This window comes from Mesoplodon mirus (assembly GCF_964341445.2).
Source record: "Mesoplodon mirus genome assembly, chromosome: X".
Taxonomy (NCBI): Eukaryota; Metazoa; Chordata; class Mammalia; order Artiodactyla; family Ziphiidae; genus Mesoplodon; species Mesoplodon mirus.
Genome location: NC_138981.1, coordinates 101,360,606 through 101,379,395, shown reverse-complemented (window position 1 = coordinate 101,379,395; position 18,790 = coordinate 101,360,606). Strand labels below are relative to the sequence as shown.

Here is an 18,790-nt window from a genome sequence, read left to right as displayed (position 1 = left end):
TTTGATACATTCATTGAAATAATTAGAGATGCTGCTAGGTCATTGCAAAATCAAGGTTGAGATTTGTTACATTTATTATAGCCTTTGAAGACAGAATCAGTGGGACTCGTAGAGCTGCCAATTATAATTCTTAAAACATGGAGTACAATTGGCTATTACTTTTAAGTTGGAAAGTCTTACTCTTTGTTTTTTTTTTTCTATCATGTTTCCTTTATTTATTTATTTATTTATTTATTTTTTAATTTTTGCGGTACGTGGGCCTCTCACTGTTGTGGTCTCTCCTGTTGCGGAGCACAGGCTCCGGATGCGCAGGCTCAGCAGCCATGGCTCACGGGCCCAGCCGCTCCGCGGCATATGGGATCCTCCCGGACCGGGGCATGAACCCGTATCCCCTGCATCGGCAGGCAGACTCTCAACCACTGCGCCACCAGGGAGGCCCTATCATGTTTCCTTTTAAAAGAAAAATAAACATTCCCTTAAGACCTGGTCATGAATTACTGACTTTGCGAAGCTGAATATAACTAGGAAATTCAGAAAAGACAGAAAAGGATTGGATTTTTACCACTTGATTAATGATTCCTCCTGTTCCCAAAGAGATTTGTCTCAGTGATTTCTAACTGGTTTTGAGTTTGTGGAATCTGCCTTTATAATAAACTCTAAAATTGGATAACTTGGATGTTTGAATATTTAATGAACTGAAATTTTAGGCAGGTGAAAGCTCAGTTCTTTAATAATACACTTTTCCATTGATACGCACTATAGCACCATAGTCAAATTTCAAAGTCAGTGAGCTACAGATAATAGGAATAAAGTGATACTTTGGTTAATATAAATCCTCTGGGAGCAAAAAGCTCCTTTATAGAAAAGTGGCATGGGTGTTGGAGCTCCTGTTCAGGTTCTTCATTTGGGGATAGAAGAAGGAGAAGGCATGCTCCTGACCTCAGGTATAGCTCAGACTTCTCAATGGCCAGGCTGGTGCTGGCTGTAGCGGGGCAGGAGCATCCTTTCAGAGGATTATAACTATTTCCTCTGTGCACTGGGAACGGGACTATTGACGGTGATGGGAGTCCGTGCTGTTTCCCCCAGCCTACAGGTCCATATTGCTCTCTCTCTCCCACCACTACCACTTGTGTACTTGCTTACCTTATATGGCTTCTTAAGGCAAGGGAGCTTCAACTTTGACTTAGCTTTTTTTATATAGTAGGTATGGAATCAACATTTAGAATTCATTTTTTTAATTGAAGTATAGTTGATTTACAATGTTGTGTTAGTTTCAGGTGTACATACAACAGTGATTCAATATTTTTATAGATTATACTCTTGTATTACTGCTTCAGGTATCTATTTATCATCTATCTATCTATATCTTTCATCCAAATATTATGAGAAATGTAAAGAATGAGAAATAGTATATAAACCAAGCTTCCAAACGGTAGAATTTTCTAGTCTAGGTGCATGAGACTTGATGTAGTTTAATTGGTATATGAATTTTAAAAGATGAAGCAAGACTAAAGTTTTGAAATATGGTAGATAGAAGGAGCAAACATTAATCTGAAAGTGTTTCAGGGACAGGATAGAGGTGTTCAATGCAAATGCTTTATGGTTTGGATAATTAACTTTCATCCTGTTAGAGTGGACTGTCATTTGTCATTCCATTTGTTTAGCCCAATTCCCTCATCTGTGTCATAGTGCTATTTCTGTGATGGCGATGGGTGGCTTTGGAATTCAGAATCTGTTCTTTTAAATGTTGGTATCAGTAATGTCAAGTTCTCCATAAATCTGATCTGAGTTATATCCTAGGATAGATGTGTTGGGAGAATGGCATGAGAGATTTTTAGCATTGGTATTGTTGTTATGGAAGTAGTGGTAAAAGTGGGTAATTTTAGACTGAAGTAATTCAACCAACAAATTGCTTCCCTATAACAGAATGTCTCTCTGAGATCTTCCTCATGTTTATAAATTAAACACTGAAACATTGATTGCTTTATGGCCTCTACTCTGCTATTTTTCATTTTTTAGACTTGGTGTGATGGGAACAGTTTGGTCTCTGGAATCAGACTCAGGTTCAAATCATAGTTACCAGATTCATGGTGAGGCCTTAAACTCTCTGAGCTTCAGTTTCCTATCTTTAAAATGGGATTGTTATGAGGATTAAGTAGCATAGAGAACGTGTCTGGCACACTGCCTAGTACACAGCAGGTGCTGGTAGATGATCTTATTCCTATGTTAAAACTGACATCAGCTATTTATTAATGTGATTTTATTTTAAATGTGACAGACATTTGCATATAAAGAAGCTTCTTTACTTTGGAAAATCATTTTACAGTCTGACCCTATCACCTTTAAAGTTTTTTCTCTTGTGGGCTCTGGTATATAGCTGCAGCAGAAAAGAAAGCCTCAGAAAGGTTAGCAGCTATTTTATATCATCTATGCTAAAGATTTCCATTAGCAGATTTATTGCAAGTTGACAATAATGTACTTATACTTATGTCATTAAAAAAATACAAATAACTAACCAAAGCTTTATCTTTTCTTGACTTCCTTCAGGCAAACACCTTGTTGAGGAGACACGTTCTCCATAGTTTCTTAAATAGTGATTAATTTACGCCTTCTTAAGAGAAGTTGCTCCCACTGGGAGATCGGGGACATCAGCTCAGTGCTTTGTGACCACCTAGAGGGGTGGGATAGGGAGGGTGGGAGGGAGATGTAAGAGGGAGGGGATATGGGGATGTATGTATCTGTATAGCTGATTCACTTTGTTATACAGCAGGAACTAACACAACATTGTAAAGCAGTTATATGCCAATAAAGATGTTTAAAAAAAAGAGAAGTTGCTATGATATTTATAATTTCCTTGCACAATGATACCGTAAATGTCATTTTAGTTGGGATGTATCTTTATTTTCTTATTTTTTTAAATCTTTACTTTTATTTATTTTTCAAAGCAGTTTATTTATTTATTTATTTTTGGCCCCGCCCTGTGGCTTGTGGGATCTTAGTTCCCCGACCAGGGATTGAACCCAGGACCCCTGCAGTGGAAGCACAGAGTCCTAACCACTAGATGCCAGGGAATTCCTGGGGCATATCTTTAAATATTTTAGGTTTTAAGGTGTTTTTCTTTTAAAGAAAATACCAGGCTTATTTTATATATATTAACTTACTTCATGAATTGGAAATTTTCCTTCTTAATTTTAAAAACACTTCCTTTTTTTCTTAATGGAAATTGAAAGTGTGTGTGTGTGTGTGTGTGTGTGTGTGTGTATCATTCAGTTTTTGATGGGAGGGGTGAAGGAGAGTTGATTCTAAATTTTGTGTGGTAGGAAGATTATTAATATCTTTAGAATTCAATGGAGAATGCATACTTTGAATCTATAGAAAAATCAATGGGAAATAACTAATATCATCTTAAGTTTTTAATTTATTTCTCATGGGGGAAGGAAATACCTTGACGGATTTAGCACTCAAATTCAAATGAATGTGAGAACAGGTGGCTGAATTTTTCCCCCACCTGCCATTGCAACTTTATAGCAAGAAATGTTTCATTTAGCAAATGCTGCAGCTAGCAGACACTTCTCTGTTTCAGAGCAGAAAAACAAATGGCGGGGGAGTTCTTCTTTGAAGAAAGCCTTTTTCTTGATTTTCTTTTTAAATTGTGAGTGTGAGAAATATGTTTTTTATTTTTCTGGGGGACGGGTGGTAAAGCATGAGTCAGTGCCTTGATTAACCAAGCTGACTTGTTCTGTTGTTATACCATTCATGACTTTTATTTTTGTTTTGTTTTGTTGTTGTTGCTCTTCTTGCACACCAACCCACTGGCTCTGACTTTCAGTTAGAATAATATTATTACTCTGGGAAATTGCAGTATTTGAATAATACTTTTGACACTAACTCAGAAACCCCTGTTCTTCTGTTACAGTGGCATTATGTTATTAGAATTACATACATTGTTAGGTTTAACCACTTTGTAATGTAATAGTCACAAGCAAGAAGTGCTGTCAAACTGATCAGGAACTAAAGAGAGAAAAGTTAAAGGCATTGATATACTTTTACCTTTCTGGTTTTTCTCTGATTCACTTATTTTTTTCCCTCAGAAATAAAATCAAGTAAAGTAAAGGGAACAACTTGACATGTATTCTGATAGTCTTGGGCAGTATGTTTTTTCTGCAAGTGCATGTATCCTATCAGCATGTTTTATTGAGACTGATGAGTGTCCTAAGACTATTTGAGGCTTTGGAGCCAAATGATGCAATTATGAGATACTCTTCCCTTCCCCATATGGCATACCAACAAACCCAATTGCTATAGTGAATTCTAAGTACACGGTTCTTCATAGAACATCTACCAATCTATTACCTCTACAGAACTATTCATTGTAGAAAACATATTTGAACCAGATTGACAGACCACTCTTGCTGCAGCCCACCCACCAGTAATACACAATCCTTTATTGTCAGGATGTTCAGTGTAAAAAGGAAAAGAATTTGTACATTTGATGATTTTAAATTTTTCATTAAAAAATCCATGAGTGAACAATGCCATGCAGGTGGCAGGGGCTTAATATTTGTTTGCACTAGCAATTTTGAGAGTATATCTTCTACTCTACTCTTTTATAAGTTTACAGGTTTGCTTTAATTTGCATATTCTGGAGTACTAATGGAGTTGAACATTTTTCTATCTGTTAATCATTTGTACTTTTATATTTATGAATTGTGTCCCTATGTCATTTACACCTGTTTCCCTTGGGGTAATTTTTTAAATATGGAAGGCTTTGAGGCAGCATTACAATGTTACTGTCACCCTGTTAACATACGACAATTGCTTAGACTATTTCCTTTGTCTTCAAATAGTAGTACAAAGAAATGCCACAGTGTGTGTATGTTTGGTTTGACCACCTTTGCAGAGCTTTCAGTAAGACCATCAGGCAGTGCTTCCATCTCTACCTAATGCTCTTCGAAAAAGTAATTGTTCTCTTTGAGCAAGTGCAGTTGAGTGACTCATGTACACTTTATGAAAGATTGTTTTCACGCTCTGTGGTTGGTCACTGTTTACAAAATAAGATGTGTCGAGCGGTAGTGGGGCGGGCGGGAATGGTGTGGTAGCAATATGTAGATGCTGGAAGAAAAAGGTTCAATTTTTCAAAAGAAAATTGATGAACACAATCTCTCCCATGAATAATTTTACAGTTTTGATGAAATAGGACTATTTGGACAGGGTTTGCTTGATTCTAAATTGGCATGTAAAAGTGAATCCAAATAACAATTGTTTTTTTTTTCTCTCCAAATAACAATTGTTTAAAGCCGACTTAGGAAATATTCTTCCATGAGTTTACATAGGACAAAAGCCTTTCCACATAATTATCTTATAAACTTCAAAGCTATTACCTACTTATCTCCTGTAAACAGTTGATTTTTCAAATTGATGGACTGGAGGAGAGCAGAGGTATTCTATTATTAGGCAGTCTTGGAGGAGTTACTGGTAATTAATAATCCTACTGTGTTTCTGACTGCCCGCATTACCTCATGCAGTTAACTCTCAGACTGGGAAGTTATTTAGAACATGAAATTTCTTTAGAAAATCTGTCCTGAGGAGGTTAATCCCTCTGTACCGGGGTTTCTCAACCTTGGCATTCTTGACATTTTTGCCTGAGCACAGCTTTGCCGTGGAGACCTTTCCTGTGCATCGTAGGATGTTTAACAGCACCCCACCAGATGAGAGTAGCAACGCCCCCCTACCCTGCGACCACGTAAAGCGTCTCCAGACATTGATGCCCCTCCCCCCACTGAGAACCACTGCTCCTTTTATTGCTTTCAACCATATGACTTAGAAAGGATAAGATTAAAAATGTTATTTGTTCTTGGAATTACTCAGATAATCATTCCTTTAAGGATAGTTTGATGTCATTGTGGCTTGGAGTTTGCAGAGAGGTTTCACCTCCTTGCACTGTTGAAGAACAATGCTCTTCACATCCAGTCAATAGACTTAATGAAAAGGAGATAGAAGAGAATATTGAATCTGCTGGGGAGGTTGACATGACATGTGCTGTTACTGATGCAGAAATAATAGGGAGTGTTCTGAATGTTAAAAAGTCAAAAGATGTTGGTTGATAAGAAGTCATGAAGATGATTTTGGTGAAGACTTCTTTAGCTTTTGAAGTAATTAGTTAGAAAGCCAGACATATTATCTTGCCAAGAAAAGGCTGCATTTTTATATTCTGCCTTTCAATTTTAAGAGCAAGAGACAAATGACATGGAAACAAGTTGTGATCTGTAGTTTATTAAAAAAAAAAAAAACCAATTTCCAGGATATGTCATGGGGCAGTACAGTTTCAGCTTTACTCCTGTCCCCTTTACATCTATGGTTCTGTAAAATGATAATTGACGGTCATTTAAGGCACCACATGATAAAGAAATGTCTCTGGAATGATCCACAGAAATGAGATTCTGTATTCATTCAGATGACATATATTAAACCTCTCATGTGCCAGGTCTGTGCAGGGAATACAGAAACTAATGAAACATTCTGCTTGAATGTCCCATTGAAATAATTCTGGATGAATGGAAATTTTCTGGTTAGGGGTACCAGTCACCATCAATCTATTTCCCACTTTTCCATTTGACTCTGTAATTAAATGTCTGTCTGAAAGCTGGTTAAAAGTATCTGCAAATGTATGTGTGCTATATATCATGTATATAATTTCTTTTAAAAAGCTATTTCTGAAGCTAGTGGAAAACTATATTCATTTTCTTTTATGCTTGTTAAAATCTTCTTTAAATTATTCTCTTCTTTATTAAATATCCATGAGAGTTGAATAAAACATGGTTATATATTATTAATTCATTTTTTGGTTATAGTATGGCTCTAATATCGTTAAGAAGAATTGATGTCACCCTTAAGGCCAGGATTTTTGCTAATTATTGCAGGATTTAAAGCCATTTGGTTGGTGTCGAAATTCAAAAAGCAGGATCTTTGTTAAAAGTATGGTATGTTTGTAAAACTTTTTTTCCTATTAAAACTGATCAACTTAGATTATAGATATGGTAGGGGAAAAGGTGAAATCTTTATGGTATTGGATAGACCCGAGTTAGAGAAACCAATAATTCAACCTTCGGCAAGTTAGAAATAAATAAGAAACAGGCATAGTTCTAGCACTTGGAAATCCATTCTTCCTTCCTCCCTTCTTAATGTCCATTTTAGCAGTCTGCCCATCATGAATGCACAAACCCATTCAGAAGCATGGGGCTCCCTGCTCTCAGGTGATTCAGAAACAGTTTTAGCAGTGTATACTTAAGGAAACACAAGTCTGCCTAGTCTAAGGAATAATGAAAGGTTGTACCACAATGGTCAATTTTTAGTGTAACCTGAGGCCTTTACCTATTATTTCGCCATTTTCTCTGTGAAACTAACTACAGGTTGACTACAGGTTCTCTAATGCTTTTTATGGTCCCTGAAAAATTGCTAATGTGATATATACATGGGCATAGCTTACGTTTATTATTTGTATTATTTGTTTGTTTGGAAAGATGAAAAGGCCACTACACTGTAGCTGTTTAGATAAATAATCCCAAGTGATTATTTAGTGAGAGATACTGCTAGAAAAAGGAATTATTTCATGGGTAAATTTTTTTGTTCAGTTGGGGTTGATTAGAACTATAGTAACACAAGAGGAAGTAATGTATTAGGATACCACAGTTAATCTTTGACTTTTACTTATGGGGTCTTTGGAGTTTGGAAACAGACTAAACTTAGATTCAAATCCTTGTCCAGTCCCTTTAATAACTTTGTGACCTTAGCTAAGTAATTTTTAACCCTTCTTCTGTAGCTCATTTTCCCTACCCTTAATAAAAAGGAGATACTAGTAATACCTGTTGCAATGGATTGTTTTGAGCATTATATGAGATTATGTGTGTAAATTTCTTGGCAAGTACCTGATATATAGTGGCTGTCCAATAAATGATAAATATTATTTTTATCTTTCTAAAAGTAGGGATTCCAAAGTAATTTTAACTGTGAATAAACACAATTTGATGGTATTGCTACCTAAACAACCCAATACCAAAACAATTACTCTGGCACTAGAGAAACAAACCCTTTGTACTTACAGTTTTGAGCCAGCTTTTAGTTGATTTCTCAGTTTCCATTTATCTATTCTGACCTCGGAAAGCTTTTTACAAATATATATCTATTTCTTCTATAATGTATGAGCCTAAAATACAGTGAAACAACGTTCAGTATATTCCATAGTCAGATGATTGGCACATAATCAGAGAGTGACTGTTTCTCTAAATCATCCAGTTGTTGTGAATTATATGACAAGTTTTCATTTGTTTTTCTTTCTGATTTAAAAACCTTTTCAGATCTCTAGTGGAAGAGGAAGACCAACACATGAAATTGTCCCTTGGAAGCAGCGAAATGGGCCTCTCCTCCCATTTGCAGTCTTCCAAGGCGGGAACCACACGCATCTTTACCAGCAATACCCACAGTTCTGTGGTGTTACAGGTAATCTCACTGTTGCATTATTCATAGCTCTAAAAACCACCCAGGGTTTTTGTGGTGTGGGATGTCACTAGTGGGAGAGGTTGTGCCTGTGTGTGGACAGGGGGTTTGTGGGAACTCTGTGTACTTTCTGCTCAGTTTTGCTGTCAACCTAAAACTGCTCTTTAAAATAAAGTTTATTAATAAAAAAAACAAAGAGCAAACAAATAGAGGAGAAACCTTGAGGGGGGGAAAACTGCATACCTTCCTGACGTTAAAAAAAATTCTGAGTTCATTCTTTGTTTCATGTGTGTAAGGGAGGTCTTGCTCTCATGCCACATTCTTCCAGAATGTTGTGTCCGGCATTGTTGACTTTTCATTATGTCTCAGCCAAGGTAAATATCACAAAGTCCCCATATTAAATTTTCTAGTTCCTCCCTCACAACCTATTTTCCCATCACCTTTATCGTAGTTCTCAAGATCATACTTATTTGGTGTCTCAACTCACATTGGCAATTGTAGGTATGGGAGTAGGGGTGAGGGCTGCTGGACGCAAACACACTGATACATGCACGAAGTCATAACTGACATCAAAGGAGAGGACAGAAAAACAATAGAAAGCCAAAAGAACACCAAAACCCTGCAATGTGGAGCTGTTTAACATAGGGATAAGCAGTCCAAGTACTTCTGACTACTGTGGACACTCCCTGACCTCGGTGGGTGTTGCTGAGTTACAGAGCAATAGTATAATGCTTGATGTCCATAAATTCCTTTTAGATATAGTCAAATTATATGTCTTCTCAGCTTAGTAAGTTAAGGAAAATAAATCCTTCTAAATATATTTTTTAAAGAAATTTCCCCAGATGAATTTGGTACGAATGCATATCCTTGGTCAAGAACCATGATAGTCCAGCAGTATGTAGTATATAGTATAGTATATAGCATAATGAGAGAAGGAGGCTTGCACTTGCTGTGTGGCCTCGCTGTGTCATGTAATTTCTCTGGGATTCATTTTCCTTATCTCCAAACTATGACTCTCGAGTGGGAGATTTCTAAATTCTAGTTCCCATCTGTGATTCATTGCAATCTCATTTTTCCAGTGTTTCAATTCTAATGGGATCTGGGTTTTATGGTTCATCATATCATCAACAGAAATGAGAGGGTCAGGAAGGAAAAGTTTCCCATCTCCTGGTATCTTAGTTTATGTAAATGGTTTAATTGTTGGTTTTACAAGATTACTGGAGGAAGAGAATAAGGGGTCAAACAGTTAGGAAAAGCATGAAAGGAAGAGGTTTTTTGTTATATTAAAGTACTTTCTCTAAAGAAACATAGAAACTCACTTACCCCTCCGCTATACTTCTGCCCTATCCATGACCATAGTCATGTGTTAAAGCCAATTTTTGTGGTCCTGCTAATTTTTAAAGTTTACCTTAAGCCAACTAATGGAAGCCACTGCAGTGCAAAGAGATTTAGAACAGTGGTACTCAAATTTTATTGCATATCAGAATCACAAGGTGAAGGGCTTGTTAAACAGTGAGCAGTGGGCCCCATCTCAGAGTTTCTGGTTCAAAAACTCTGAGGGTCGGGCCCAGAAATGTGCATTTCTAACAAGTTCCCAGGTGATGCTGTAGGTCCAGGGAGCATACTTTTTGGAACCACTGTTCTAGAGGCAGGGTCCTTTTTCCACCAAGAGAGATGGCCTCTCCCTTTCTCCCTATGTATCATATGGAGATTACAAGTTATTGTTATAATGGGGACACACTGGAAGTAGCTTAAATATCCATCAATAGGGAAGTGGTTACTTAAATTATGTTGCATCAAAACTGTGTAATACTGTGCAGTCACTAAAAAGAGTGAGCTAGATCTGTGTGTACTGAATGGAAAGGAAATATTAAATGAAAAAATAATAGGACAGCTGTGGCATAGCTACACAATGGAACATTATTCAGCTATATAAGGGAATGAAGTTCTGATACAAGCTACAACATGGATTAACCTGGAAAACATTATGCTAAGTGAAAGAAACTAGTCACGAAGAGCACATTTTATATGATTCCATTCATACGAAATTTGCAGAATAGGGAAATGTACAGAGATAGAACATAGACAAGTGATTGCTCAGAATTGGAGAAAATCAGAGGATATAAGGATGATAGCTAAAGGATGCAGGGTTTCTTTCTGAGGTGACGAAAATATCCTAAAATTGATTGTGGAGATGGTTGTACATATACTGAATTGTACAGTTGAAATGGGTGGATTGACATGTACTCACTGCTCTATTTAAAACAGATAACCAACAAGGACCTACTGTATAGCACTGGGAACTCTGCTCAATATTCTGTAACAGCCTAATTGGGAAAAGAATTTTAAAAAGAATAGACACATGTATATGTATAACTGAATCACTTTGTTGTACACCTGAAACTTACACAACACTGTTAATCACCTATACCCCAATATAAAATAATAAGTTAAAGAAAATAAATGGGTGTACTCTATAGTATGTTAGTTATATCTTAATAAAGCTGCTTAAAAAAAAGGTAACAGGGCAATATATATTGTATAATCCCATCTATTTGTAGAAATAATATACAATATGTATACATATACATGCATGTAAATGCATATCAAAAGGTCTGGAAACATTAGGGAGGCTGGTGAATGATGTCTTACACTTTTTGCTCTGGGTAATACTGCACTGTTTAATTTTTTTTACTATGGAAATATTTTTGTGTCTAACCTGTGTAATTTAAAAAATATAATGGCGACCAAACAGTTGTAGCTGGGTCTTAGAACCCTTAGCTCTGTCATGTTTTAGCTTGGCCTTTGTTGGTCTAGGCTGGCGGTAGGAATGGAGATGTGAAAGTAACCCGAGAGTTCATTCTTTCTTCAACTGATTTTTTGTTATAATATTTTCTGTGGTGGTGTAGAGGTACCACTCCATATTGCTATTGAAAAACATTGTATGCTCCCTTTAAAAGTCTATTAAAAATTATGTTCTCACTAACTGAGATTTTTTAAGTCCAAGCGCTAACAGAGACTGGGGTTTTTTGGTATCTAATCTTAGGTGTATGGTTGTCAAGGGAACAAGCTAGAGAAGTGTTTAATGTGTAAATGTTATCATTGTTTTAAAATTAGCAATCACACAAGCTCCAGCTTCAAAAGGCATTGAGGGCTTCCCTGGTGGCGCAGTGGTTGAGGGTCCGCCTGCCGATGCAGGGGACACGGGTTCGTGCCCCGGTCCGGGAAGATCCCACGTGCCGCGGAGCGGCTGGGCCCGTGAGCCATGGCCGCTGAGCCTGCGCGTCCGGAGCCTGTGCTCCGCAACGGGAGAGGCCACAACAGTGAGAGGCCCGCGTACCGCTAAAAAATTAAAAAAAAAAAAAAAAAAAAGGCATTGAAAGTAGCTGTCCGGGGAACAGATCCATGGGGAGAAACTATTTAAAGAAGTCTCACTCTGAAGGATACCCTAGTGCACAACTACAGTGGGAAGGACTTGAGTTTAGGCTAAAAGTGGAATCCTAGTTTTACCACTTACCAGCTAGTTATGTGACTTTGGGAAAGTCTTTATCCCCTACGGGCCAGATTCCTTATCGGTAACGTGCGTAGTGGATGTGAGGATTACATGTGACAATTTATGGGAAAGTAAGGTGCATAATAAATATCCACTTATTTTCCTTCCATTTGAGCCAAACAGGGAAGGTGTCAGAGGAAATGGTGATCGGAGGTGATGGGTGTGCCAAAGAAGGTGTACATCTGGTTGGCTTGATCTGCTCCAGCAGACTGTCTCCACTGAATAGGCTTCAGGAAACTAGGCTGTCAAAGAAAGTGCCTGGAAATAATTTTGATACCTGATAGGCTTGAATTCCTAGAATTCTGAACAAATTCCAAGAGAATTCGTGATGGAGTTAGCAGTGCAAAATACTTTTACTCAAGTAAGGAAGATTAACCAGGGTTTGCTTAAGTAGTAATTGGTGAAATCAAGAATTATTTCAGGGCCTCCCTGGTGGCGCAGTGGTTGAGAGTCCGCCTGCCGATGCAGGGGATACGGGTTCGTGCCCCGGTCTGGGAGGATCCCACATGCCGCGGAGCGGCTGGGCCCGTGAGCCATGGCCGCTGGGCCTGCGCGTCCGGAGCCTGTGCTCCGCAACGGGAGAGGCCACAACAGTGAGAGGCCCGCATACCGCAAAAAAAAAAAAAAAAAAAAAAAAAGAATTATTTCACTTCCCTCACTCCCTTACTACTGCTACAACTGTGGTTACTTCTCATGGAAAACGTCCATCCTTTGGCTTCACCCTGTTATCCCAGGTTGTTAACATCTTTTAAACCCCATACTATGGTGATTCATCAAATCATACCCTTCTTAGCATCTTCATTTTTTTGAAGTAACAACTTTAATTTTCATCTATATTATCACCTTGTATGTATCCATTAGTAGTCATTCCCCATCTACCCCCAACCCCTTTCCTAACCCTAGACGATCATTAGTCTATTATTTATCTCTATAGTTTTACCTATTCTATATATTTCATATAAATGGAATTATACAATATGTGGTCTTTTGTGACTGGTTTCTTTTACTTAGCATGGTGTTTTCAAGGTTCCTCCACACTATAGTATGCATCAGTACTTCTTTCCTCTTTATGACTAAATAATATTCTGTTGTATGGATATACCACTTTTATAAAAATCCATTCATCCATTCATGGACATTTGGGTTGTTTCCACTTTTTAGCTATTGTGAATACTCATGCTGTGAACATTCATGTGTGAGTGTCTGTGTGGACATGTTTTCATCTATCTTTTGTATATACCTAGGAGTGGAATTGCCGGGTGATATATCATTCTGTTTAATCTTTTGAACAACTGCCAGGGTGTTTTCCCAAGTGGCTGTATTTTACATTCCCATCAGTAAAATATGAGGATTCCAATTTTTCTATATTCTTGCCAACATGTGTTATCTATCTTTTTTATTATTGCCATACTAGAAGGTGTGAAGTGGTATCTTATGGTTTTGATTTGTATTTCCCTGAGTGCTAATGATATTGAGCATCTTTTCATTTTTGCTTATGGCCATTTGTATATCATCTTTGGAGAACTGTCTCTTCAGGTCAGTTCTCCATTTTTTTAGTTGAGTTATTTATCTTTTTATTATTCCGTGGTAAGAGTTCTTTATATATTCTAGACACAAATCCCCTAGCAGATACATGATTTGTAAGTATTTTCTCCCAGCACTTCAGTTTTGTGGTCCCTTATTGGTCTTCCATAACTACTCTGCCAGTCTTCAATCCTTTATCCATTCAACCATATGATCTTTGCTACTGCTTTACCTTAGTAGAGTTAATGGGACAGATAGTCAAGGCAAATTTCTGGAAGACTTCTGATTTTTCATTATTCTCTAAACATATGTTATTTTTTTACACTTAAGTGCCTTTGCACTCATCGCTTCTCCCTGGAATGCCCTTACTTAAATTTCTTGGTCTGGTAAACCCCTATTTATTCATGACGATCCATCTTAAATGGTAAGCGGTAAAACTGGAATTCCAGTTTCGGCCTAAACTCACATTCTTCCCACTACAGTTGTGCAGTGGGTAATTCTGCAGAGTGAGATGTCTGAAAACAGTTTCTCCCATGGATCTGTTCTTCTGACAGCTAATTTCAATGCCTTTTAGAGCTGGAATTTGTGTAACCTAGGCAGAGTTAGCAGCTTCTGCTTTACCCCCTCTTAGCCCATCAATATCACCTATCAGTGAGATCCACAAGATCTAGAGTCTAATTTGTTGTTTCTGTCTGTGTATGATCTAGTGCTGGGGTACATGGTGAATGATTAATAAATGTCAATAGATTATAATTATTGCTATTTATTATTAATATTATTATTATCATTGAAAGAGATAATACATATAAAGAGCCTAGCCCAGTACCTGGCACAGAGGAAGTACTCAATGCTTTTTACTGCTCTTATTGATATTGTTTATGGAATAAATGAATTTGGATAGCACTTATAAGTCACTTTCACATATGCTTGCCTCATTAATACGTGAAACAATTTTGTGAGGTAGAAAAGGCAAGGATTATTATCCCCATTTTATAGATTGGGAAACTGAAGCTCAGGAAACTTAGAAGGCTTGCCCAAATTCACTTGCCCACTAAGGGACAGAAACCAGGACTTGAACACAGGTTTTCTAAATGTAAATTTGTATTTCTTCTAATCTTGCTCTAAAATCTATTCTCTTTTTAATGTCTTTAAATATTAAGTTTTCACTGAATATAAGTATAAAAAGATATATTAAAGACTAAAAGATAATTTGGCACGGATGATACAGTAAAGATTTTATTCTTAATAGAAATAACAGAATTACACAGAGTGTCTTCATGCCTGCCTGCCCTTCCTCCCTTCCCCTGTCAAAATGGGGGTGAATGGGGAGACCAAAGAGAAAAAAATGTTAACTGCCATTTGGAAACATCCTTGTTAGGACAAGGAGGCCATAAGTAGAGTACCATGTTTCAGCCTATCAAGCTTGAAAACGCCTCCTGGCTCCAGATGTCTAGATGCCTGAGGGATATTTTCTCATGTTAAGATTGGTGCCTATCAGATTGCTCTTCCATACTGCCCTCCATTTTACCTATTTATTTTCTCTGTTCAACTTTAGTTGTAAAGTCAATGACAGATTTGGTTGTATTGTCTCAAGTTATTATCTATGTAATAGACTGCTAAAGAAATGGCTTTTCTCAAGAGCCTATACAAATTAACTTGCATTGCTTTCCAGTAGGCTAACTTCATGAAATACTTATCCTAAGGTAAACGTTTGGGTTGCTGATCGTGTCATGTTGATGAGCTGTACCCTATTTAAAAGTTTTATGATCATAAGATAAGCAACTTTTAAAATATTATTAACATAAGAAAAGTATAATGATTTTAGAATGTTATATTTTATAAAAGAGGAGCTTGAATAATCCAGATTGTTGAAGTTTTTATTAAAATGATACTTTTTATTTCTTTATTTCAGTTTCCTGAATGTCACCTAGAATATAGAGAAATGAATATATAATTTTTCTTGGGGTTAGTTCTTCAGGTACTCAGGTTAGGGTACAATAGGTTATTCTAATACTTCCAATTGAGTGTGTATCTTTAGTGTATAAGTTGGATGACAGTCTACCACCTTTCCTTTTAGGCCACTTTAGTGTATTATTACCCTGCTCTTTCAAATGAGTTTTTTTGTTATTTTGATATTTAGCATGTTTTAAGTGATAGAGAGGACCAGTACATACCAACCGAGAGTTAAATATGCTCAAATACATACTTTCAGTTTCTGATTGTCTGTTGCTAGTATATAAAAATACCGTTTGTTACTGATTATTCATCTTGTATCTTCCAACCTTGAAAAACTGACTTATTAGTTCTAGAAGCTTTTTTGTAGATTCTCTAGGATTTTCTACATAGACAACCATTTTGCCTATAAATAAAGATAGTTTTATTTCTTCCTTTCCAGTCTGATGCCTCTTATTTCTTTTTCTTGCCTTGTTGCACTGGGTAGAAACTCCAAAAAATGTTGAATAGAAGTGATGAGAGTGTACATTCTTGCTTTGTCCTAATACTAGGGGGAATGCATTCATTCTTTCACCATTAAGTGTGATGTTAGGTTAGGTATAGATTTGAGGAAGTTTCTTTCTGTTCCTAGTTTGCTGAGAGTTTTGTGTTTTTTTTTCAAATCAGAAATTGATGTTGGATTTTGTCAAACATGTTTTTGCACCTATTGAGATGATCTTATCATTTTTCTTTTTTAGTCTATTAATGTGAATTATATTAATTGATTTTTGAATGCTAAAGCAACCATGCATTATAGGAATAAACCCCAATTGCTCATGATGTATTATCCTTTTTATATATTATTCAATTTGATTTGATAAAATAGTAGGAATTTTTGCATCTATGGTCTTGAGGGTCTTTGGTCTTAGTTTTCTTTGATTATCTTTGTCTGGTTTCGGTAGGATAATAATGGCCTTGTAGAATGAATTGGGACATGTTTCCACCTCTTAAGTTTCTGGATCTGTTTTTGTAGAATTGGTGCTATTTCTTCCTTAAATGTAAGGTAGAATTAACCAGTGAAAATTCAGTTTTATAGTATATATATATGGCTACTCAGTTTATCTATTTCTTCTAGCGTAATTATTAGCAACTTGTGTCTTTCAAAGAATTTGTCCATTTCAACTGAGTTGTCAAATTTATGGGCATACAGTTGTTCATATTTTCTTGTTATCCTTTTAATATTTGTAGAGTCTCTACTGATATCACCTCTCTCAATGCTGTTATTGATAATTTGTATTTTCTCCATTTTTTCCCCCTAATCATCCTGGCTGGAGTTTTATCAGATGTATGAATCTTCTCAAAGAACCAGCTTTTTGGTTGCTTTTTAAATATTTCTCTATTTTTCTGTTTTATATTTCATTCATCTCCACTTTGATCTTTATTATTTCCATTTTCCTGCTTAATTTGGAATTAATTTGCTCTGCTCTTTCTAGTTTCTTGAGGAAGCTGAGATCTTTCATCAGACCGATAATAGTCTTTGCTCTGAAATCTATTTTGTCTGATATTATAGTCATGCCAGGTTTCTTTTAATTCATGTTAGCTTGGCATATCTTTTGCCATCTTTCTACTCTTTATTTTTAACTAACATACAGTAAAACTGATTTTTTTAAATGGATCTATACATATATGAGTTTTCACAGATATACTGTTTCATGTAATCATCACCACAATTAAGATGCAGGGGAAAAAAAGGTGCAGGGCTGTTCTATTATCCTAATGTACTTTCTTTTTTAATAAATTTATTTATTGTATTAGTTATTTATTATTTTTGGCTATGTTGGGTCTTTGTTGCTGTGCGCGGGGGCTTTCTCTAGTTGCGGCGAACGGGGGCTACTCTTCGTTGTGGTGCACCAGCTTCTCATTGCGGTGGCTTCTCTCGTTGTGCAGCACATGCTCTAGGCGCGTGGGCTTCAGTAGTTGTGGCATGTGGGCTCAGTAGTTGTGGCTCACGGGCTCTAGAGCGCAGGCTCAGTAGTTGTGGCGCACGGGCTTAGTTGCTCCACGGCATGTGGGATCCTCCCAGACCAGGGTTTGAACCCATGTCCCCTGCATTGGCAGGCGGATTCTCAACCACTGCACCACCAGGGAAGCCCCTAACATACTCTCTTGTTACACTTGGTAGTCACACTCATCCCTACCTCTAAGCCCTGGATACTACTGATCTGTTTTTTGTCACTGTGTTTTTGTCTTTTGAGAATATTATGTAGATGACATCATGCAGTCTGTGAGCTCTTGAGACTGGCTTCTTTTACTTTGTGTAATATCTTCGAGATCCATTTACTTTTTTGTGTGTATCAGTAGTCTATTCCTTTTTATTGTTAAGCAGTATTCCATGGTGTGGAACTTTGTGGGGTCTCTTTTTCCTGATCCTCCGTCTCCACCATCTCCCCAGTACTTCCCAGTTCTGTAGGGCTCTCCTTATGGTCCTCTGGCCTGAAAGCTGGGACTTCATCTGATCAAAAAAGATTCCTCTCAGAATTTTAGGAATTTGCTGTCACCACTGTTACCACTGTCACTGTTGCCACCACCAGTGCCTTGGAATTGCCTGGGGATTGGGGCTCAGAGGAAAGCAGAGGGAAAAAAAAGTGAAATGGATCTTTCTCCACTCCCTGTGAGCTTTCAGAATCCCTTTTCTTGCTCTTCCAGCCAGAAGTAGAGCTTTCTCAGTCTGCTCCCAGATGACTGCCTCCAGATTATATGATGCCTTAAGTCCAGGCTCGGGTACACTGGGGGGAAAAGTAGGGAGTAGGGTGGGGACTCAGCATGAGTTTGGTGGCACTTGGGACTCAGCATGAGTTTTGGTGGCAGTCATTTTGATTTCTTCCCCAGTTCTTCTGTTTTCATTAATGTATTTTCTGTTTATTTTTAAGCTTTGTGAGGTGGAACCTCACACTTATTCTAGAGCAAACTTTTTCCCAGTACTGAGACAAATCCTTTTGAGTTCTTTACCCAAAGCCCTAGCATTATGAGGTTACCAGTCTTGTGGTTTGAATAGGATCTGTTTCCAGCATTTGGTGAACCTTGAAGAGTGTTCCCTGTGCTCCTTTTAGGTGATTCTTTCCCCCAGACAAATGCACTCGTCAGTACTTGAGGGGGGATTGTTTTTAGATCTCCATAGCCCTCTCTCTGTGCATAGCTCCCCTCTTGTATTCTGCCCTACAAACCTAGCTGCCCTAAGACACTCAACCCTGGGAAAATGCTGGGCTTCGCCTGGGTTCCCACTCCCTG

General features: G+C 37.4%; 1 protein-coding gene across 3 annotated transcripts in view; it reads left to right on the top strand.

Moving 5' to 3' along the window:
* Nucleotides 1-18,790, top strand: part of KLHL13 (kelch like family member 13) — a gene marked incomplete at its 5' end in the record, with an annotated part of 191,328 nt that overhangs the window by 144,440 nt on the left and 28,098 nt on the right. For 2 of the 3 annotated variants that reach the window (XM_082610142.1, XM_082610143.1), the window contains one exon: nucleotides 8,355-8,496. In XM_082610142.1, the coding sequence (XP_082466268.1) occupies nucleotides 8,355-8,496 (142 nt within the window). Of the gene's footprint in view, nucleotides 1-3,596; nucleotides 3,653-8,354; nucleotides 8,497-18,790 lie in introns of those variants that run through there. The other variant, XM_082610144.1, reaches the window with a different exon arrangement.